This window comes from Grus americana, chromosome 5 (genome assembly GCF_028858705.1).
Source record: "Grus americana isolate bGruAme1 chromosome 5, bGruAme1.mat, whole genome shotgun sequence".
NCBI classification, from domain to species: domain Eukaryota; kingdom Metazoa; phylum Chordata; class Aves; order Gruiformes; family Gruidae; genus Grus; species Grus americana.
Window position 1 is genome coordinate 46,225,766 of NC_072856.1, and position 22,602 is coordinate 46,248,367.

General features: G+C 44.6%; 1 protein-coding gene across 1 annotated transcript; it reads right to left on the reverse strand.

Moving 5' to 3' along the window:
* Positions 1-12,424: 12,424 nt before the first annotated feature.
* ZDHHC22 (zinc finger DHHC-type palmitoyltransferase 22) lies at positions 12,425-20,320 on the reverse strand. The gene is made up of 2 exons (XM_054827023.1): positions 18,753-20,320; positions 12,425-14,466 (listed from the first exon to the last, which is right to left on the reverse strand). The coding sequence occupies exons 1-2, from the start codon at positions 19,312-19,314 to the stop codon at positions 14,201-14,203; spliced, it is 828 nt and encodes a 275-aa protein (XP_054682998.1). The 5' UTR covers positions 19,315-20,320; the 3' UTR covers positions 12,425-14,200.
* Positions 20,321-22,602: the final 2,282 nt, after the last annotated feature.

Genomic DNA, 22,602 nt, shown 5'->3' on the forward strand with positions numbered 1-22,602 from the left:
ATCTGTGGCACTCTTCTTTGGATCCTTTAAAATTGTTTAAATGCATTTTTAATTATAACACTAACAATAGCAAAACAGGATTGCTAAAGCAGTTGTACAATATCAACCCTCCCTATTGCTACTCTGCCTCATTTTTATAGCAGCCTTGGCCGTGGTATGGGATTGGAAGTCTAAGTCATCCTTGGACAAGTTGCTTCTGTGGTTGGTGAACCCTTGTCCTTTAAGTATGTTTCCATACTTTTTGAATGCAGTTTGCAGCCAGAAAGCAAAACAAGCTGTTTTTAATAAATGACCAATTGCATTCATTAGTTACCTCTGCTTCCCTCCCTCAAAACTTTTTTATCTTTAGATTTTAAAGGTAATTTTATGTTGTATTGTTTACAATTATTTTGAATAATTGGAATGTCACAATCAAGAACCAATTTTATACCATTTTCAAAATAAGAGTAGTATTTAATAGACTATACAGAGTTCAGAAACCATAGTTGTAATGCATGTCACACCATCTGGTTTATATTGTATAATCTGGCTTCAGTCTGTGTCATCTGGCACACTTTTAAGTGCCCATCAGAAGTACAAATATTATATCTGTGTTTGCTTTGTCCTCAACCAATTTTTAATTCTAGTTCATCAAAATGAGTCAGTTTTATTTGACCATCTCTATTTCATATAAGCTTCATTAATTTCAATTATTTTTGCTATGTCCTTGATTAATCAAAAATTATGGGTTATTCCGTTATTTTCTCTCAGTTGTCCAATCTATGTACCTATTCACTGAAAAGCTGATGCTGTATTAGTTCTTCTGTCCCCTCAGTCCTCTGAAATTTCTCCTAGTGGTCTGAAATTCATTGAAATAGTATTGATTGTCCAGAGAGCTTCTTGGTTAGCTCCTGTTAAATTTTCAATCACAACTTATTCAGACTTGCTGACTTTAAAATGTTTAATAACTGTTGTTTAAAATGTCCTGATTTACTTCTTGAAGTGGAAATCAAGCCGCTGTCATGATATGAGAGGAATACATCTGGCTTTTTTCTAAGTGCTTAACAAATTTTTGTGAAATGCTTTTGCCATTCTGCACTGCAGCAATATAATTTCCAGCTTGAAATGGAGCGCTGCCAGCATAAAGCTTTCTTCTGCATCTTGTACATTTTAAGAAATGGAGGAAAAGTGGGCTTTCCAGGGCCAAAAGGGGACTTTCATCAACTTCTTTATTATTTTCTTCTCATTCTTATTGTGATTAAATTAATTGAGTTAGTTTAATGGAACTGGAATGCCTCTTACCATACCCACTTAGGCAATCTTACCTTTTCTCCATAGCAGTAGTAAGGGGTTTTTTTAGGCCACTTATATTTACCAAGACTAAGAAATCCAGTAACAGACTGAAAACCAATCCTTATTGTTTTTTAATAGATAGGACTGCTTGAAAAATTTATGTGTTTTCAATGGAAAACTCCTGTGTTTTTATTGGAAATGAAAATGTATTTTGGCTGGAAGCTTAGTGTTTTGCGGCATTAGTCATAGCATTCATTTTTCAGTGAATCTCAAGCACTATGGAAATAGTCTGGACTGTGGGGGTGGGGGAAGATGTTATTTCCCTTTACCCTCATCCCCTTCTCCTGGACTGTTTTGGGTTGTCTGTACAGGAAACAGGACCCCAACTTTGATGAATGGTTCCATCACCGCATGCTGAAGAAGCAGAAGCCTGCATAGCCGAAATTGCTCAATCATCTGTGATGGAGGAGGAGACTAATAGAGAGCTCCTGAGTAAGTGAGGATGAAACAGCATCTCCTGAGAAAATTGCTAGCTCAATGAGTACAAATGCCATTTTTTCTCCATATCCCTAAAAACTCTAATTAAAAAAAAAAAAAATAAGGGTTTTGTTTGGTTCAAAACATTGCTGTGCCAGATAGGCCTTGTTTTGCATTTGCCAGAGGCAGAGTTCAATGCAATGACTATTTTGTGAGATGAGCAGTGTTTAGTGTGGAAAGTGTGAAATACGAGTAGACAGTAGGAAAGCTGTTTTACCCACAGTGAATGTTAACAATGCCTATTGTTTTGTATTCTTGCTAAGTATTGTCTCCCATGCAAATGATAATGCTATACAACATGTCCAAACATGCTTGGAAGTCAGAATAGGGTAGTCTTCATCAAAGTGAATTTGGCTCCCACTGTTCAACATCTTATTGCTGACCATGCTTGTAGCATGCTTACGCGATAATGCTTTCTGAGAACACTCTGAAAGTGGGTTGCTGACATCAATTGTGTGAGAAATGGCCAGAAAGAATTCCAAAACATTTGTTTCCACACAAATTGTGCAAGGAGGGCAAGTCTGACCTTGAGGATAATCATCTGAATACTGAAACGCCTCCAGATGTATAATGGGAGCTGCAGCCAGCCCAAACTGGAACGGAGCAGAGTGGTGAACTACACTGAAGGTCTATTGCTGTAGTGCTTGTGGTCTGCAGTGGCAGCGTTTGGGTGGAGACCGTTGTAGTTAGAGAGGCAATACTGTGCAGAGTGAAATCTTGGTGCACAGATACACCAACAGCCCTGACTAGTTTCTAGCAGTTCAAAATGAAGCTGGGCACTCTGGATGTGTGCCTGATGGCCAAAGCCAAAGGGTCTATTTGAAAGGCTGGGATGCAAAGATAAAACTTTCCTGCACATTAAAATTGTTACCCTGTTCGTTTTTTCCACAGCCCACCTTAAAACAGTGATGTTAGGCGAAGCAGAATGAGGCTCTGCCTCTGCCTGATCCCAGAACCAGCAAAATTATGGGAAGCATAGTTTCGAAGGCTTGCTTTTTCTCAAAGTCCACTGCTTCTCCAGCACCTACACACCTACCAGCCTGAGACACTACAGCCATCAGGTTATCAGTAAGCTTAGTTGGGTGAGTGGAAGCAGATGAATGTCAATAAAATAAAAATCCTGAATTTCTGGGGGCGAGATTACTCCCCAATATCACTTTTCCTGTTCCATGTCATTATAACATCTGTTTATCCACAGGTGAACACCTCAGGGGAGCGCCCGCACGCTTGTTTCGTCTCGCTGTTCTGGCAGTTGGTTGAGTAACGATCAAATGCTCAGTAGTCCTGCAAAGATTCACTATTACCTCTTAAAAAATAATGACAATAACAGTAACGGGTCACTGTCTGCATCTCACATTAGTATGGGGAAGGGAGGAAAACACCCCGTTGTTCTCCACAGCTTAGCTTAACTTTAGGAATGCTTTTGTAATTTCTTTAATCACACCCTGTTCTGAAGCAAGATCAGTCCTTAGCACATCATTTTTCAATAAATGGCCTACTACATCCATTTTAGGTCCCTTCAAAATATAAATGTGACTGAAAATAAGTCTCTATTTGCCTGAAATTGTTTCTGTTTGGGATGAGAACAAATATAGCAGCACTCAATTCTTCTTGGACTCTTATACATTTCCATGGCACACAAGCTCTAAGTCAGAACTGCTCTAACCTGAAATGAAATTGATATTCACAATTGTGTTCACATAACTAACATCCAACAAGTGCCATTAGCACTGACATGTCTAACATATGCTTTTGGACTTCTACCTTCTTTTTGAGATTTGCCCTAGTCTCTTTCTCATTAACTCAAAAAAGATCTTGATGTAGGTGTGATGTTTATGATGTGTAGTATCAGCTCTCAATCTTGTTTTAGTGATTGCTATTGTTATTCAGTATTTCCTTGGCATGACAAAATATTTGTTTTAAATCATACGCTGTTCTCAATGCACTGTAATTTTCCATTCCTTTTCTACAGTCACATCAGGTAGAAGATAAAATAAGAGAACTTTGAGTGAGGAACTGGTTGCCATATGGCTGACGCCTAAAATCTCAGCACTTTGAGGGGAATAAAGTGGAAAAAGATGAAGTAAATTCCACTAAATTAATACCATAAGTAGGTGGCAGCTCTTAGTAAAGGAGAAGGAGAACAAAGGCAAAGGCAAAGAATACTGAATAGTAAGGTTACCAAGTATTTTTCTCACAGATGTGTGAAAATAGATTTTAAGGTAACCATCCACACACAGTGTCCTACACCTGTTTTCCAGGTTCCTTTTTAAAAATCTGAACAGTGTATTTGTAAGCACAAGGATTATTTTTTCCCATTTGATCTAGATGTATAAGCTGAAATGTATCTTGATGGTGGAGATGAACTCGCTGCTTTTATTGAGTGCTTGCTCTTCTCCCTTCCTCTTTCCTCCAGCCAAAAAATATGCTGTAGGCTTAAGTTTGTGGCTTTAATCCTGCAAATCACACCCAGCTCAAAAGTTCTTGGCACCGGCATTGCTACTGCTGCGTGCAATAATTCAAACAATAACATATGGTTGGAATTGAGATGGCCCCAGGCTTTGTTCCTTGTCTCACCTTGGAGGAGACGCTTTGATCTTCTCAGCTGTAAAATGAGAAAAGCAATACTTGTTCCCTATTATAAAGTGCTTTGAGCTTCTTGTATAAGAATTGCAATATTGGTATCTATTACAAGTCATGGCTGTGGGCTGTCATGGTTCTGGTGCTGGATTTTATAAAGGCTGAGCATCTATGTGGTTATACTAATGTACATTTTGTTTCATGTTAAAAAATTAAATTATATACTCACTGGGTTAATTTCCCCTGATGTAATTCCACAGGTGAGTATAAAGACTGGTTCCTTATGGTTTGGAAAACTGACAGGAAGGAATATTGGGGTCTAAAATCTCTACTTCTATGCCTATCCATGGAAATTTTTATAAATATCTCAAGGTCGATAAGGCTAGGGGAATGGAGAGAGTGTTAGCTAGCTATATTGCAGACACAAAAAAACCCCTTTCGCGCTGTAAGCAGACATCTGTTTTGCCCCACTCGTATTAATTTATGCCCACGCATGTCATTTTCCTCCCCAGCATGTAAACCTGTTCATGTAACTGTAGTAATGCAGCATGTGAAACTGGGGTTAAAAGCCTGGAGGCTTATCAGATATTACACTTTCATATCTAAAAAGTTACAATATTTGAAATCCGAAAAATACCCTCAATGCAGTCCTGGAAGACATGGAGTACTGCAGTCTAACCAACAGAACTGAGAAACAGATGAGTAAAATGAAGGGTGTGAGTAGTGCAGCTGTAGTTATGGGACTATGTCTATGCTTGAAGCTAAGAATATGCTCAAATCTTTTTTCCTGGACTGAGCTACAGTGCTCTGCAACTAGCAGGACTGAGTATTTTCATTGTTGTGTCTTCACAGAGCTTCTGTCCCACTTGCTTGCAGGTGTTTACATAGTTTGCACAATTTTGTTGGAGAGACACTGGAATTTGTCAAAGCCCGAGGTGAAAAAGATGAGGACATAGGATTTATAAGGACTGACTTTCAAGACAGCATAAAGATTTATAATTCTCTCAGATGGCTTGTAATCTGCAGTAGTGCATTAATGAGTGGAATTTTTGTATGCCTTGAAGAAACTTTAGGGGCACAGTCTTGATATTTGTGCACCTATATAACCCAAGTGATTGAGCATTCCTCCCCAAATTCACGCTTGTTAAAAGACTTGATGTTTGGCTAGTTAACTGCAAAGGGATTACTTTCTCTGATGTAGTGCTGGAGACTTCTGACCGCCAGAGTAATGTTTCTACGCCTCAGGGACTTCCTATGGGGAGTGAAAATCCACAGAGCCTCTTAACACTTTGACTTAAATGTAAACCTTAATTTTAGGCTTTTGCTGGAAACTTAAATTATGTATTGGCTACATTTCCACTGGGGTTTCAGTAAGTAAATTTGATCAAACAAGGATAAAAGGTCATTCTGGTGGATTCATAAATAATAATAGCTGAGCTGATGAAATGTCTACTTTCTCCTCTTTGCTATTTCCCAGATACTGTGAAGGTCTCCCAATTCTTCTACATAAATCTTTTCTATATGACCTGCTATGTTTTATTAAAAATGTTTCCCTGTATTAGATTTGGAAGGAGAGGAAGATGGAGCAAGAGTAAAGAAGAAAAAGAATATCTTAAAATTATGTCAGAATTCAAAAGTGATCTTAAATCTACTATGACATCTCAGTTTGCATGTATTTATGTAGCTGCTCTATTACGATCCTGACATTTCCAGAAGTTCTTACTTGGCAATGTTTCTCCACACCATCTGAAAGTTGTGTTATGGGAAGTTAACATACTTAACTTCATTTCAAGGTTAAAAAAAATCAAATAGAAATATAGATATGTTTTCTTCAGTTTACCGAGTGGTCATTCTGGCAGTACTTGAAAGAGGGTAAAAACATAAGCGGTCTGTGTGTCTGTTAGTCCTATTGAAATGCTGAGAAATATCACCATAACTCATCATTGAACAGAAAACTACTTTAGGGATATAAAATTGTGACGTTCTCTGCCATCTGTCAATCATTGCTGTAGCATTTACAAACAGAAGCCATGTGGGAATCACGTGCTCTAATCCCATGCTTATAAAGAGAAGATCAAAACACTGGTTTGTGCTTTTTTCAACACATATCACCTATATATAATTACTTTATTTGCACAACTATTTGTATTTCATGTTACTTCTATTGAATAAAGCACTAGTACTAATAAATATTTTGAAGCCGGCTGAGATGGCAAGAAGTGCAATGTAGAATAGAAAAGGGTCATAATAATACAAACAAATCCCAGGTGATTATGATCAGTATCTAGCTCCTCTTGGCTTAAGCTTGGGCAACTGTCTAGGTAAAAAGTGGCAGCTTCTCTGGTTTATTTTTCCCTGCTGTTTTCAAGCAACAGAGGGCAGTTCCCTGTTCACTGAGCTTGTAGTTCGGTTCTGTAGCTCCCCAGATTTGAAGATCTCAGCTTCTCCAACCTAAGCTTATTCTAAAGGCTGACAGTGGAAGAACTGCTGTTTGGAAGTATTTCCTGACCTGTTAACATGTCATTTCCTTTTCTTGAATTGAACTCTATTTCTAGTTGATGCTTGTTTATCTAACAAGAATTATTTCTCCTACCTTCCAAAATACATGGAGGGTTACCACATTTTCCTCACATCCACTTTGGCTGTAGTTACCCAAGCTAGGCAAATATAACCATTTTTTCCTCTTATAAATCCATTTCTCAGCTTCTTAATCATTTATGGCTTTTCTGTGAACTCCATCTGGTTTGACTAATGAAGGCAAAGCTGAATATAATATTCTGTGTCTTTATTGCATCAGAACACCATGGAAAAGGTTTATTGTATTTTTTTGCTTCAAGTTCATCTTCATATGCAGTCTGAAATGCTGCCATCTTATTCTGCAGGCTCATATTGAGTTTGTCCATCATGCTGTAATTTGTAGGCTGGATTGGCACGCTCCTTCATATATTTCAACACTTTCTTACTCTTTTCCCATCAACATAATACATATCCTAATGAGCTTCCGCTGAAATTCATCCTTTCCCAAAAGATGCCAATAGCTGACTGGATGATGCCGGACAAGTTTTGGCCAAATTAGTTCCTGAGGAGTAGTCAGTACACAAAGCCAAAAAGAGATTGTCAAGGGGAGAGATGTGGTGTTTGCCTCCAGCTTGACTACAGAATTTCTTCTGCCTCAAACCTGGATCTGATAGAAAGCTTCTGTGTGACGTGAAAGATCCTTGCCTGAGCTAAGGGGCTTTTAGTGTGCTGTTGACAGCCTGGATAGAAACATTTCATTCTGAGCTGATGGCATCTCTTGCTGCAGGACATGGGCTCTGCCCAGGCTGACTGTGCCTGCCAGCTGTATTGATTATACAGACAAATTGCTGAAACACCTGATTACCCTGAAGGAATGGAGTGATCTGAAGTGGTGGTGGGCTGAATTCATACACCTGGAAAACACTCCAGCTCTGGGAGCCAGAAGCTGGGTCTTACAGTTTCATTTGAAATTTCAGCTTTCCTCCTGGCATGAAAAATATTTTGAATTTTTTGGAGCTTTGTTTCCAGAGGCTTTAAAAGAGATTTTAGATCTCCATGAACTATATTGCTGATAGCTTAGTAGAACTTTGTTGCCACCTTTTGCTTTCTACAGCCAGTCCCTTTATTTCCTTGTGCCTTCTTTCATGATTTCATATTCACAAATTGGCTTATTTCCTTGGATGGTTAGTGACAATGGAAGTATAAGGGAACACAGATAGAGCACTCATAAAATTGCAGTCTAGTGCATACTAGTTTAGAGACATGGATAGATGTGTCCAAAAGATTTTTTTATACCCTATACTGTGGCTTGAAGAGAAAAGGAAAAGTTCTTTGCCTTGACAATTACACTTCCAAAATCTCAATCAAGTTTTGTTTAGTGTAATAAACTGCTGGATTAATCAAGGTTTTCTGAGACAAATCCATCTCACTGAGTGTTCCCTGGTAAAGAAAATCATAGTATCGATACATGCTACTGAGAGGACCTATGGTGGTCTTCAGTATTGTATAAACCACTCATGTAATTTAGCACTGGATGTTTTGGGAGACCATCTAGTGACAGCCTGGAATATCAAACTCAGTGGAGATTAATAAAGAACTGATATTTGAAAGTTGTCAGTAGAGGGTCAGGTTCTCCAAGTCTTGAAGGAACTTCCATTGCTCAAAACATTGATCTTAGCATTGAGTGCTTGGAAGTTCTTAGTGAAACACTTTCTCCTTTAGGTAATGGTATTTTCAAGTTTTTCTCAAAGCAGCTTCCATAGCATCTGGACTTTGTGGACCTGCTTGACTTTGGCAGTTCATGTTTAGACCTACAAAGATCGCTTATGTTGTACTGGTCAACAATTTTCTCCCAGCAATCATAAACCACTAGGAGTCCTGGCTGACAGTGCTGGATCTGTCTCTTGTTTTTCTGTCACTGACCATAAAGCTCATCTGTGGTCTCAAGCAGTTCTGGATGATAACATCATTCCTTGATAACAGCCTCTGTGACAAGGCTGCATTCAGCAGTTGCTTGTTAACTCCTAGGGCATGCTCATGTGGGTCCACTATGTTAACCACATTGCCCAGTGAATATATAAGATTCTTAAGGGTGTAGCGATGGCAAACCAATCTATCATATTTTCAGCAGTCTGATGATATGTAGGTTCATGTTTTCCTCTCTTATCCAACACAAGTAGCTAGAAGACTGACCTGGCATCTAATGGAAATTTTCCGGTCAGGCATGAAAATAACGTGAATCTGGGAATGATTGGTGGTAAAGATAGACCGAGCAAACCCGCTGAAATACGTGCCAGAGGCTGTGCATTCCCCTGAGTTGCTGGATATACAGGAATCACAGGAAACCCAAGTTGATAACTATTCAAGATCAAGGTAGATTAACAGCAGTGTTTAGAAAACCAGTAGCAGACAAACGAAACTTTCACACGCAGAGCTTGCTATTGCCATCCACCACTTTGCCTCTTTTGAAGTAAACTGATCAACATGCTCCCTTTATTTTTAATTGATAGCAATTCTGGAACTACGATTAAGGTGTCTGGCAACATATTAAATAAGGCACTGTGCAAACAGCATGTGACAGTAGTACTTGAGAACTTGCATTTTTTATTTGTAAACATCTGGGAAGACAGAAGATGCTGGCTCCAAAAGCCTTAAGGGACATGGGACTGGCCTACCTGAGCTCTGACTTCACTTGCCAGTTAGATTCAGTAGGACAACCTATACTACAGCCTCTGGTGTAATGAAGACAAGGCTGCTGGCTGGACGGCTCCATAAGAGGACTGAAGCACTAACTGGTCCCTATTTGCTGACTTTTCCTGTAATCTCCAAGGACTCTTTATTCCCCTGGCTTTCTGGAAAAGAGCCGGAAGAGCAGAGAACCCACATGTGGACAGGTAGTTATTAAAGAGCATCTTACTGTTTGTTAATGTAAGTTGTCTGACATTGTGTTTCCATTCATTTAAATATCTAGCAGGGCACAGAGACTCCACATATGCTTTAAATTTTCTTCTCCCTTTATTTATTTATATTGAACAAGTAGGTCATTGCTTTACTCCAACCATGATAGTTCTGGCTAGTCTTTAAATAACTCGAAGAGAACTATATAGACTCGGCTGTTGCTACTCATGACTTCTACCCATGCACCTCCTGCTTGTAACATCATTTGCTGTGCAAGAGAGAAAAATTCTTTTGGCTCTGCTGAGGCTTTGAGGGTTTTTGTGCAGAAAGTGATTAGCGATGACTTTTCTCAGTCTGGGCTTTCTTTGCGTCCATTCAGTCAACAATCAATGAAGATAACTTGAATTCTGTTGTGATACCTCCTACCGCCTGATGGCTCTCAGTGCATCATCCCTACCAATGTCAACTCACTTCTGCTCTCACTGGGGCCACTTTCTCTGATTGCTCTCTTCTGACTGTTTTAAAGATAGATGCCCTAAGCTCTGACCTCGGCTTTTCTTTCTCTCAGTCCAGGACTGCCTGTCCTCCAGCTGTCTCCTTACAGTTAATGAGTCTCCTCATCCAGTTATTCTGTCTCCTTGCAAGTATTTTTAGATTGTGATAATCTCCCTTGAGTTGGCTATTTCTTAAATAAGATAAATGCTATTTCACGTCATCTTTTCTCCTATGTTCCCTGGGCCTTATTACTTGAAACTCTTCATGTTTTAACTCTGTATCCTCTGAGGATATCCAATGAAGATCTTTTGCATGTAGGCCTTGAGGGCTGCTGAATAACGTGGTATGAAGAGGAAAAACATCTACTTCTTATTTTGTATGAGATTCTTACTATACATAAGAACAGACTTCTTCCGGTTTACTTCACAATTGCATCCCCTCGTTTGCTCTATCCTATCATTGCAAAGACTTCTGAGACCTTAGAGGTGGCACCATTTTTTTCAGGTAGCTGCACTTAAAATAAAAAAGCCACTAAGCAACAAGGAGCTTTTACTTCAGCCACTAGCACTATCAGGGAAGAAATTATGCTCATCTGATTTTCCAAAGCCAGAGAAGACCTAAGTGTTTATTTTTAAAACCTTATATGTATTTAGACGTTGTCACAAGAAATCATGTTCCAAAATATATTTGCTATTACAGCTGCTATTCCATAAAATGTAAATAATAAGTAATGGCTGTCTAAGCACAGAAAATTAGAAGCTTTTATTATTTATCCTTATAAAACTTTAGAGCCATTGAATAGATTTAGAATTTGTGACATTGCCATTGAGCTCAGCCTTCATTTACTAAATCACAGCTAAGAGCAAGGGTTCTGTTCACAGTTGTTGAGCCCTGTTACATTTTCTTGCCAAGGATTTCTGTAAGTGGATGCACAGGTATGACAAGGAAGGGATGTCAGGGCAGCTGGATAATTAAAGAGCTGCCTTCAACTGTTCCTGCAGAACCACTACACTATACTCCAAACAGGGCAGTCCACACACGGGAATGAGCAGAGAAATAAGCCAATATACAGGGTCAGTCTAATGTTACATTTTTATAGCACTTTTCATCCCAGAGGATCATAGCTGTAAAGGTTGTATCCATCTGAAAGTCCCACCACTACCGCTGAAATCCAGTAGTTTTGCCACAAAGGAACCGTTTAGCTGCATGAAATGGCGATGCAGCGATTTACAGCCAGGAACACGGGTGTCTGACAGGAAGAGTAATTGTGCGGAACTGTGCTGCAGTTACTCAAACTGGCATCTCTCTGTGCTTCAGCAAGGACCGAGACTTTGTGGTGAGGACAGACACAGGGGCCAGGCGTGATCCAGCCCTGGTGTGAAAAGGCAACAGGCTTCATGGACAACTAATCCTGTTGTGCTGCGTGGGGGCTGTCCTTGCAGAACGGCCCACCGAAACTCTGAGTTGGTTGTGCCCGTCTCAGCGTGCGGCCCCGAAGAGCTTACAGCCTGAGGCAGCGTGGCAGCAGGCAACAGTGCCACGAGCTGCCCAGGGCTGCAGTGTCAATCAAACGTCAAAAGCAGAGGGCGAGGGTGTCAAACCATAATTTCTGCTGACGTGAGGAAGCTGCTGGCTGAAATGTTGGGAGCCTGTTGCCTTTAGATGTATAGGGAAAAAAAGTTGGATCAACCAGTCTGTGGAATAAGAATAATCCTGGGAATCCTTCCAAGGCGAGGTGTATGGCATGAGGCGCTGGCTCCGGTTCCAGCGACAAGGTGACTGTCTGCTCACCTTGATGCCATCATGCCAGTAAGGAGTAATTTATGTCGAGATGCTGTTTGTGGGCAATGATAATAGCTTAATTTTCCTGTAGCTTTCAGTTGAGGTTGAGTGTAATTTATAAATAGAAATTAGAATGGATCTGCAAGTTGGTTATTAGATGCATTTTATATTGGTCATCGCATTAAAGTAGGAAGGGTGAAAGGACTTGTCCAAAATAATATGATGAATTATTGGCAAAGATGATAAAGAAATCCTTTTTCTTTCAACTTGTCCGTGTGTATACTGTAACGAATGTACAGAGACAGCTAATGAACTGTCAAAAAGCACAATGCAGCTCATGTTAAAAACCAGAACACTTTTTATTGTTCACTCTTAGTGAAAATACAGCGTATTACACATGGAAACAGCAGTGCATTCATGCGAACACACACAGTGTGGAAGGACGTATATCCTACATGTTTTAATTACCCAGCTAAGGGTTTTTCCAGTATATTTTCGTGGTTACTCTGCTCATCACAATAGACTTTGTTTGTTATTGATCCAAACGTGTATACAAGTGTGAAGCAGGGAAGGATGGTTACAAAGCCTGTAGGAATGAATGCAGTGCCTCTGTTCTGGCTCGTGAGAAACGCAAGGGTGAAAGCAGGTGCATTCCCCTACCTGGGACGCACCAAGAATATTTCCAAGGAAAAAAATGACATTTTTCACTTGTCAGCATACTCCCCAGCCTGTTAAAGAGACGCAATGGATTCCTATCCAGCCTGCATAAGCTGATGCAGTTTGCCAAAACGGAGGCTTCTTGTTGCAGCTGCTGGGGAATCCAGTGCTATGATCCTGGTAGAGATGTCATGGTATCCTTTCTTAAGGCACCTATTAGCGTAGGATCTCAGCACTGATCTCATGGGCTGTTGCTGCAGCTAGAAAACAACTGACACATTAGGCTGATTAATCCCTGTAGTAATTCCATTAACCTCCTTAATGGAGTTATAACATGGATGAATTTACCCCTCTGCAGCAATGTGAGAGGGAATTGCCCTATAACTACGGTGTGGCAGGGATGTCCGAGGTAAAAATTTGTTTGTTTATTTTAGTGCAAAGTGAAGCGTCCTGACTGGCTGGAAAACCTCCCTGTCTTCTGGGATTTTTAACTCTTCACAGCGCCAATGGTGCAGGTGCCCCCTGCGAGAGGGTGATGCATCAGAGCTCAGACACATCAGCAGAGCTTTTGGCACCCTCCTGACAGCTCGCTGTGTGTCCACACTTCCCTCTCTCTCTCTCCCAGGCACGCACAGCCTGCCTCATCACACAGCTTCTCAAACACAGCCTTTTCATTCACCTTCGCGGTTTCCTCTCCTTGTACCGCCATCTGATCATGATTTATCTGCTTGCTGCTCCCTGACAGAAGGGTGTCTTTGCCTGGACTGTGCCATTGGGCAAAGGACTGCCAAAAATAAGTCGCAGAGCTACAGTTCTGACACATCATTGCATAGGGAGCAGATCAAGAACAGAAATGAGAAATTCTGAATATCTCTGTTTTCTTCTGGATTTTCTAGCCTGTGGAGGGAAGGTTTACCTGCCGCATTAGCCATGTGCATAGCCCGCTCCTAGGACAGCTTGATTGCATTGCAGTTCTGTCATTAAAGGCTTCTCAGTACTGTGAAGTTACCTCAAGTATGTAAGAGCCAAAAAGGCACGCTGCAAAACCCTCCCAAGGAGCAGCCACTCGTTTTGCAGTCTACCGCAGCAGCCTAGGCTCTCTGAAAGCTCCTGCTACGGTTCATTAGGGACTCTATAGGGTGGCTAATGGGGCTGGGGGCTGGAGGAGTCAGGCAGAAAGCCACAGGAGGGGCTGACTAATTTTTCTGCTAGTTCAAAGACTGTTGCCATGTACGCAGGTGCAGTGATGTGACTACTAAGCTGCAGTATCTCTTCATCTACATGGTTTGTGATCTCCTTGTTAATATGCTAAATTTATTCTGTTTGATAGCCAGTCCTTTCCTCCCACAGAGGCTGCAATCCTGAGAGATGGAGTAGCCCAGCTCTTTAGTGATCCAGGAGACAGTGGGAGAGAACAGGGGAGGTGTTGTGTGCATGGGATGCACACGCACGCCCAGGGATTTTATTTCTCTTTCTGCCTATGGTAGTCACTTCCCACGTTCAGCACAGGGATGAGAAGCCCTAGCAGCCACCTCTTGCCAAAGACCTCTTGCAGGTTCTCCCTCCAAGGCCGGGCTCTTACCACCATCCCTTTCCGCACCTGGTACCGCGTCTGCCCACGCAGGATCAGCAGCATCTGGTGGCAGCAGAAGCCGGCGCAGGCCAGTCCAATCCCAAGCCAGAGGTAGAGCATGAGGATGACAAACATCTCAGAGCTAAGGAGAGCTCCTGCAGACCAAGAGTCGGGGAGAGGGAGGGCAATAAAAGAAAGAGTTTAGACATGCCTCACAAGCCAGCGTAACACTCAGCCCCAAGAACTGACGAGCTGCCTCTGTTCTCTGGCCACAAGTGGGGAGTTAGGAGCAAGACAGGCTGGTTGCTCTAACTATATAAATTGTTTCCTTTGTAGCGTCTGATGGAATGGACCCTGCTGGGGAAATACTAAAATGATTATGGTCTCCGTACACTTCTCCCTTTGCTGTTAATGTGATGATCTAGATTACAGGGGCAAATTCAGCCAGAGGTGAGACATTTCTGTAAGACTTCAGCACTGTTTTGAAGAATGGTTAATTCATTTAAGGGTCTGCCTGCTCATCACAGCGAATCTAAGATTTCTAGGTTCCTTTTGAAAAAAGATGTGGGTTCTATAGCATGTAGATGCTTCCAGAAGTCTTACTGTGTGCATTAATAGTAAGCAGACAGATTTGGGATTTCTCTCTCAAATCACTATATATTTATATTTTTATATATATAAAAAAATATGTTAAAAGAGAAAAATAAATCAGTAATGACTTTCCTACCATTGGGTAAAGGCAGTTTTCATATGAATGCAAGAAACAGAAAACTTTCCAAAATACAATCCAAATTCCTTTTTTAAAGCTGCTGCTAGAATACTCAAAATACTTTGCAGGTCTGAAGCTCCTAATTCAACTGTTTTTGTAGTATATATTTCTGCTGAATATGTTTAAATAAAAATATTCTGTGGGCCCTTTCCTCTACAACGATTTTAGAACTCCTTCTGGAAAATATTAGTATAATAGCAGGTATCACTGAGTGACCTTTCAGTGCGTAGGCAGCTCTAAACCCATTAAAATAATATTCTCTGTGTTTGCATCTGAGTGTGTACACACATATTTTGTGTATATTGGTATATTATTAAACATCCATATTTACACACAAGCACGCAAAGAAAATTAAATGTGTGTCAATAGTGGTATAAATAGCTGACATCCTCTCACTGGTTCCTGCGACGTTTAGAAATGAAAAAGCTCTCATCCTCCCATCCCTCTGGAAGACCATGGGGCAGAGAGACTCAGGTGGGTGAAAGCTCTGGTTGCTCTTAGGCCCTACAAGAGCAATTCTGCTGGAGCAGGGATTGCATGGACAACAGAGGTGTACTGCCCAAAACAGGTACGTAGCTGCTTCAGGTTGTAAGTTCAGTACGAGGGTGGCTGGATAAGCATCCCTTGCTTCTCTTACACAGAAGGCCGGATTAGGTGGTGTCATCTGGTTTTGCAATCTGTGAGTCCCGACTTCTCCACCTGGCAGTGCTGTAAGTGAGAGATTGGGGCTGAGCCGTGCCAATCATGTCAAGCTTTGGGCTCAGCCAGCAGGCCCCTCTGAGCATGATTTGTAAGGACACTGACTACAGCCTCGAGCTTTCAGAGATTGTCCTTGCTGGAAAAAGGCACAGGAGTCATTCAGTTTTCTTCCTAAATGCAATGTCATCTTTCCCTTCTCATTAGATCCCATTCAGCTCAGTGGGCTTTGTATACAATACAGCAAGGGAAGAACAAGCCCCTTAGGATAATGACAAATCTGCATACCAATTCTGTCGGAACAAGTTAATCTATCAGGTAGCAAGCCCAGAGCCAAGTATGGGCTTCTCTGCCCCTCTTTTACTGGGCCAGAGTGCGACAGACATTTGTTCTTTCCTACAGCTGATGTTCAGATGGGGTATGGAGAGAGACGGCTGTTTTCTTTAGAGCCTTTGCAAGGCGGCTGTAAGCTTTATTTCTATGAGCTGCTGAAATTCAACATCAAGAAAGTAATTACCCTTGTTTCCCCTTGCAAATATTAAGCATATCTGAGCCGTGCTTTCTAGTTACATGATTTTTTTAACCTTTTCTTCAGGTTACCTACATAAAGCATTTTCTATAATTTCTTTTGCGGATCCAATCTGACCTGTGTTTACAAAAGTACTCTCCATTTGTCCTTCATCACCATAGCCCATTTTAGTCTCAGGTTCACTTTCACTCTAACTGACCTGGTGTGATCTCAAGCTTATTGCCATACATTATCTATGCCAAAAAAAAGCTGAATCACAGGCTGAAATTAGAGACTCTGGGTCAGATTCTGAAATCCATGCCCGAGCACAGCCTGGGTAGAACGAGCCAAATGAAAATTTTCCCAGCGTGAAAGCAGGGAACACGCAGTTGACATAAGACCAGCAGATTCACCCTTCATCCTCCTTTACTCCTCCTCCAGTGCAGAGGGCATGATGGAGAAGAAGAAAGATAAAGTTTTTTCCCTGCTGTAGCGATGCTCTGTTTGGATCCCACAACAACCCTTAAGTAATAGTTATGTTAGCTGAAAAATATTGGGTGGAAAAACCCTTCCAGGTAACTATTCCAGGCTGTGTTTTTCATTCCTGAACTGGAGGTTAAATGTGCTGGAAGAAACCCAGTAGGTCCTTCTTCCCAAGCAACCGAGACACCAGGCACCCGTATTTTGCTGTATGAGGCAGCAGTTTTCACCCCGGCCGAGCTAGAGGCTTGCTGGGAGCTGCTGGGAGCTGCTGCCTCTCAAGGGTGTTCTGGCTCCCAGCTCCCAGCCCTGCACCCAGCCCCATTGTGTCCCGCTCAAACGCTGCCCACATGCTGGTTTTGGCACTGCAGTTGCTGACACCAGAGCTGGGGCACTTCAGAGGCTCTTCAAATATATGCCAGGACCCAGCTCGGTGCAGATGAGCCCTCAGAGTCAGAGAGAGAGAACTAATTCCTTGATAATTTCCTCCCACATCCCTGCTCCCCCTCCCAGGCTGCTGTGCTGAGCAGAGCTTAGGCACAGGGGAAAATCATTCCCAGTGGTTTTAATGCTAGTGAAGCTCATGCAACATTATTTACAAAAATTCTTCCACTTGGAAAAATGACTCCATAAAAATGTCATGGCAGGATTTCATGTTTATTGTCTCTCAGTGATTACTATGACAAATCTGCTAATTTGCCAAGTAGAGAGATATTTGTTTGTTTTCAGATGGCAACCCTGCAAACCCAGCCTGGAATCTGAAAAGCAAGCTGGGGCCTCTCTGGCTCCTGTATCCCCAGCAGCAGAGACTCCATGCTCAGATCGTAATCAACATTTCTGGTGATGGTGCATGAGCCAAAACAGACTCCAGGCCCTTCTTACTGAGCTCAGCTGAATCTGCAAAGCTAAAATATATGGGATACTTATTTTAGTCTAAGAAAAGCTGATTTAAGTGTGCGAGGCATGAGCTGCATAGGGGGGGAAATGGCATTTTTCTGCAGTTGCTTTCAGGGCAGAGTAACTGTCTAGGCTGTCTGCATATTCCCTTCTCTGAGACCGGGTTTTATTTAGCTCTTGAGTTTGGACAGAGAAAGGGTTGAAGTTGGAGAGTTTGAAGGTATGTTGAAAGGTGAAGAGGCAAGGCTGGAAGAGCAGAGAAAGACTTGTGGGAGCTGAATCAGGAGGTGGAAGGGGAAGGGTTGTGGAGATTTATGGAAAGGCAGGGAGAGAGGGGAAAGGGGAAGAAGCAGAAGGAAGGATAACAGATGAGGACAAGGAGAAAGATACTTGATTTTGGTGTGAAGCTCTTGCAAAGAGCAGGCACAGATAATTTCCCGTGGTTCTCTGTGGACTTGTGTCCCAGACTGGGGTCACAAGAAAGGTGGCTAATCATGTCACATTAACTCCTCTCTTGGTTTCTGTTGCCTGAACCCCAGTTCTCCCATGCTAGAAGGATGGCAAGATCTCAGTAAGTTTGTGCTGCCAGGAGGCAGGAGGTGGGTTACAGCGGAGAGGGTGAGTGGACCTGGATGAAGAGAATATCTCCGATGGCATACAGGGAACCTGCAGGCTTGTAGGATACAAAAACCTACAGATCTCCCACCTCTGCAGTGGGCAAAAGATCCCCCTCACCTGCAGTACAGTGAGTGAAATCCCTCTCCTCTCTCTAATTGCAATACACTCCCTGCATGACAGATATCCCTATTCTGTCACCAGCAAGCTGGTTATGGAGCCTAATACATAAGGAACAGGGCTGTAGCTGTAACCTGGAGTGGGTCCCAGCCTCTATTTCAGGTGAAACAAAGTCCTTTGCAAAAGCTGTCTCTGGCCTCCAAAGAGGGCTTTGTTAAACACGACCAATTGTCCCTCTTGCCCATTTCCCCACCACCGCTCCCCACACACATCTACCCGAGGAACTTCATGTCCCCCCCACCCCAGGAGCCCTGGAGGAGGAAGACGCTCCTCATCTCCGAGGAAGGAGTCCTTACCTGAGAAGAACTGGCTGATGGAGTGAGGCAGAAGAGTGAGGAAGGCCAGTGGGTTCGCAAAGGACATGGAGAGTGCAGCAGAAATGTAAGCCATGCCTGCCACCAGGGAGTCAAGGCAAGCCAGGGAGGTGTAGAGGCAGAACATGATGAAGTTTCGCATGTTCCTGCTCCCGATGCAGTTCCCTGTGAAGAAACAGTGGTGGTCATGCCTCTGGGTGACTCTGGCACACAGTCTACAGAAGTGAGTGCTGGGCAAGCCTGAGCCAGGGGACCTGCTTCCATCCAGCCAGTCCGCCACCACTTCGGCTCCTTCGCCCAAGTTTAAGCCCTTGCCCAAGTCCTCGGGGGAGCTCTGGATCACAAGGACGTAGTTGCCCAGGGCATTAGCTGAGAGGAAGAGGAAGAGGGCCCCATGCAGCAGAGCAGGAGAGAAAAGTGGGGTGGTGGAAGGGTCTCTGAACATGCTGGGGATGAAGAGAAAGATCTGGAGGACGAAGGTCACTAGGGAGATGCACAAGAAGTAGGCTGGAGCGACAACATTGAGCAACCTGAGAACTAGCATTGTGGATTACGTTCCTGCAGGGGAAAGCAAGGAGAGAAGGAACATCACCGCTCCGGCTGCACACTTCATCCTTCCATTTCCTGCCGGGTCCTGGCCCCGTTGCCTCCGGGAAATGCCCTCCGGGGGCCGCTCTCCCTCGCCGCCGCCCCACGGCCCCGGCCGGGCGGGGGCAAAGGGACAGCCCGTGGGCAGCGACAGCTCCCCGGCGCCCGGAGGAGGCACCCCGGCCCCGGCGTCTGCCTCCGGGGAACTTGCAGCAGCGATGCCCCGGAGGGGCTGCGGAGGCTGGAGGGGAGAGTCGGCTCCCGCGGTGTGCCGGCGATGTGGGCACCGCTCTGCTCGCCTAGCAGAGTCCCTCTGCCAGGCAGGGTCAGTTTTGGTATTGCATGAGAGGAAAAAAGGTGGTGCTGGAGGAGGGGGGAGTGAATTGAGGGGGGGGGGGGGAGGAGAAGGGGAGGGGGGAGAGGTTGCTCTAATCCACTGCAATACGGATCAAATCCAATGCTCTAATTTATCCTTTAAAGCCACGGATCTACAGATTACCTCTATGACCGCTGCCCTGCTCTGCACGAAATTAGAAAATGCACAAAACAGCTGGTCAAGTGCTGTCCGGATGCAACCTGCGGCGCTGGGCTACCGAGCCGGGGCGGCCCCGCAGCCGCAGCGCGGCTCCGGCCGGACACGGCGCATCCCCGCCGGCCGGGCGGGCACTCCCGGTCGCCCCGGCCCAGGGACTCAGCCTACATCGCCAGGGCACAGGAGAGCCCGGGTGACCAAACGCAGCGGGGAGCTAGCTGGGTGGCGGTGTGGGTGCCCCGGCACACCGAGCACCCTCTCGCCGGCAGCCCCAGGCGCTCCCCAGCGCCGCGGTGTCTGCAGAGACCCGGCGGCCCGGGGGGGGTCGGCCCCGCCTCGGCCCCGCGGCGCTGGGGGCTGCACGCCGCCACCTTGCAGTCCCCTTGTTCCCGGGCGCGGCAGGGTGCCGCCCGGTACCGGCGTGTCTGGCGCCGGCGAAGCCGCCGCTACCGCCCTGCGCGGCGGCCGCCCCCGGCCGTGCCAAGACCCCCACGGCAGCCGTGGCGGAGATCAGCTCAGCGCCTGCCCTCCCTCTCCCTCTCCCTTTCCCTCTCCCTCTCCTCTCCTGCCCTTTTCCTGTCCCGCTCGGTTCGGCTTTGTCCCTGTCCCTGTCCCTGTCCCTGTCCCCTCTCTGTCCCTGCCCCGTGTGTGCCTCTGTCCGTCTCCTGCCCTGTCTCTCTACCTGTCCCTGTGCTTTTCAGCCCTTGTTCCCTTTTCTTCCTCTCTCCCCCCTTTCTGTATCTCCCTCCCCGGTCCTGTTCTTGTCCGGTTCTCTCCCTCCGACTCCGTCCGCGTCCGGTCGCTCCCCCTGCCCGTGTCCCTGCCCCGGCCCGGCCGGGCCCGCCAGCCCCGGAGCTGTCCCTTCAGCACCACCCGCACCTCCTGCGGGTCCCTCCGCCTCCCTGAGAGCACGACCCTCTCCCCACGGGGAGAGCAAGGAGGTGGGAAGGGAGGTCCTGCCTGCTCCAGCCCACAGAGCATCCTTCCTCCCCGCAATGTGGGTGAGGGAGGCAAGGTGAGGCTTCAGGGTGTCTCTCTGCTTACTCCAAAGCTGCCCCTCTGAAACCAGTATCTGAGGCAAGGAGAAATTTCTCCGCAGGTTCAAAGCCTCCCTGGGTTTTCAGGGCACCTTTGCAGAACAGCAGGTAGCTAGGAAAGGCTTTGAGCTGGGCGGGTGGTGCCTGGGCAGTATGACATGCTGATAGAAGCTCTGCAGACATGTGTTTGCCCTCTGACAGCTGCACACGCTCACCCCCTTCTGCCCACCCATGCAGTCCTTGTACTGTCCACACAGGTGCTGTGCAGCGCCTCTCACTCTCCTACTCACCTATGTGCTGCACCCTCCCAGCTCTGATGAAAAGCATCCCTCTCTCCCTCCACAGACAAGCCACCCATGATGGGAGAAGGGGAGAGAAGAAGGCTGCAGGGCTGCAGCTTTGCCCCTGGAGACAGTCAAACTCTGCACTGGTCAAAAGTCAAAGAAAGATGGGTTTAACCTAATCTTAGGTCCTAGGCTTACTGGCCAGCCCCTCAGCACAGACTTTGCTTCTCCAAGAGAGACTGTCCCTTTACCTGAAGGTACAGAGCAAAACTAAAGTGTGTTTCAAGTCTCAGCTTCTAGGGAGAGAGGCCTGGAGGAGAGAGTGGCCATGTTTGTCTCCTGCATGTGCACTAGTGTGGAGGGTGGTGACAGCAACTGAGTGTCCAAGGGTTCTGTATCAGAAATAACTTTTTCTCCCAGATAACTTTCATGATTCAACACTTCTGAGAAAAACAGTGGCAATAATAAAAGCAAGTGCAAACCAAGCCTGTAGGCGCTGGATCTGCAGTGACAAACAACTAAGAGACACCTTCAGCAGAACTGGAGGGAAAGCTGCTCAGAACTGATCAAGCTTTCACTCCCACCTCCCTCATTCTCCTGTCACGACTACTGAGAATAAAAATCCTCCAATATTCCCTCAACTCATCAATTTAAAGTAGACTGAGCCTTGCAATAGAGATACGTGACCCAGCCTGGATTTTATTTTTAAATAATCAGACAGTGTTTTCTTCACATTTTAACAGCTTACATCAAAATAATTAAAAAAAAAAAAAACAAACCAAAACTAGAGAAACCTTTTCATGTCATGAAAGACTCTTGTCTGAAGGGACTGCATCTCATGAAAGACATTAATTCTGCCTGCATAGGGAGTGTCATAAACTGTAGCCAAAGGGGAGGGAGGGAGGGAGGGAGGGAGGGAGGGAGGAAGGAAGGAAGGAAGGAAGGAAGGAAGGAAGGAGTAGTAAAGAGAAGGGGAGAGGAGAGGAGAGGGGAGGGGAGGGGAGGGGAGGGGAGGGGAGGGGAGGGGAGGGGAGGGGAGGGGAGGGGAGGAGAGGGGAGGGGAGGGGAGGGAAAGGGAAGGGCAGGCAAGGCAAGGCAAGGCAAGGGAGAGGGAGAGGGAAACTGTTTTGCACTGGAATGGAAGTATGGTGAAGCAGATTAACCCCCACATTCTCATTAAAATGCTCCTGCAAATTGATGCTTATGATTTGTCACTGTCAAAATACTGGCTTCATATTTTAGAATATAGTAAAAAAAAAATCCTCTTTCAGTGCTGTTGTGTTGATATGATGAGCTCTTGGCAGGATGGGGAAGTTGTCTGGGGATGAATTTTCCTATGCACATGCAAGTGTATATAAGAGGGAGATGGGTAAATAAGGAGATTAGTACAG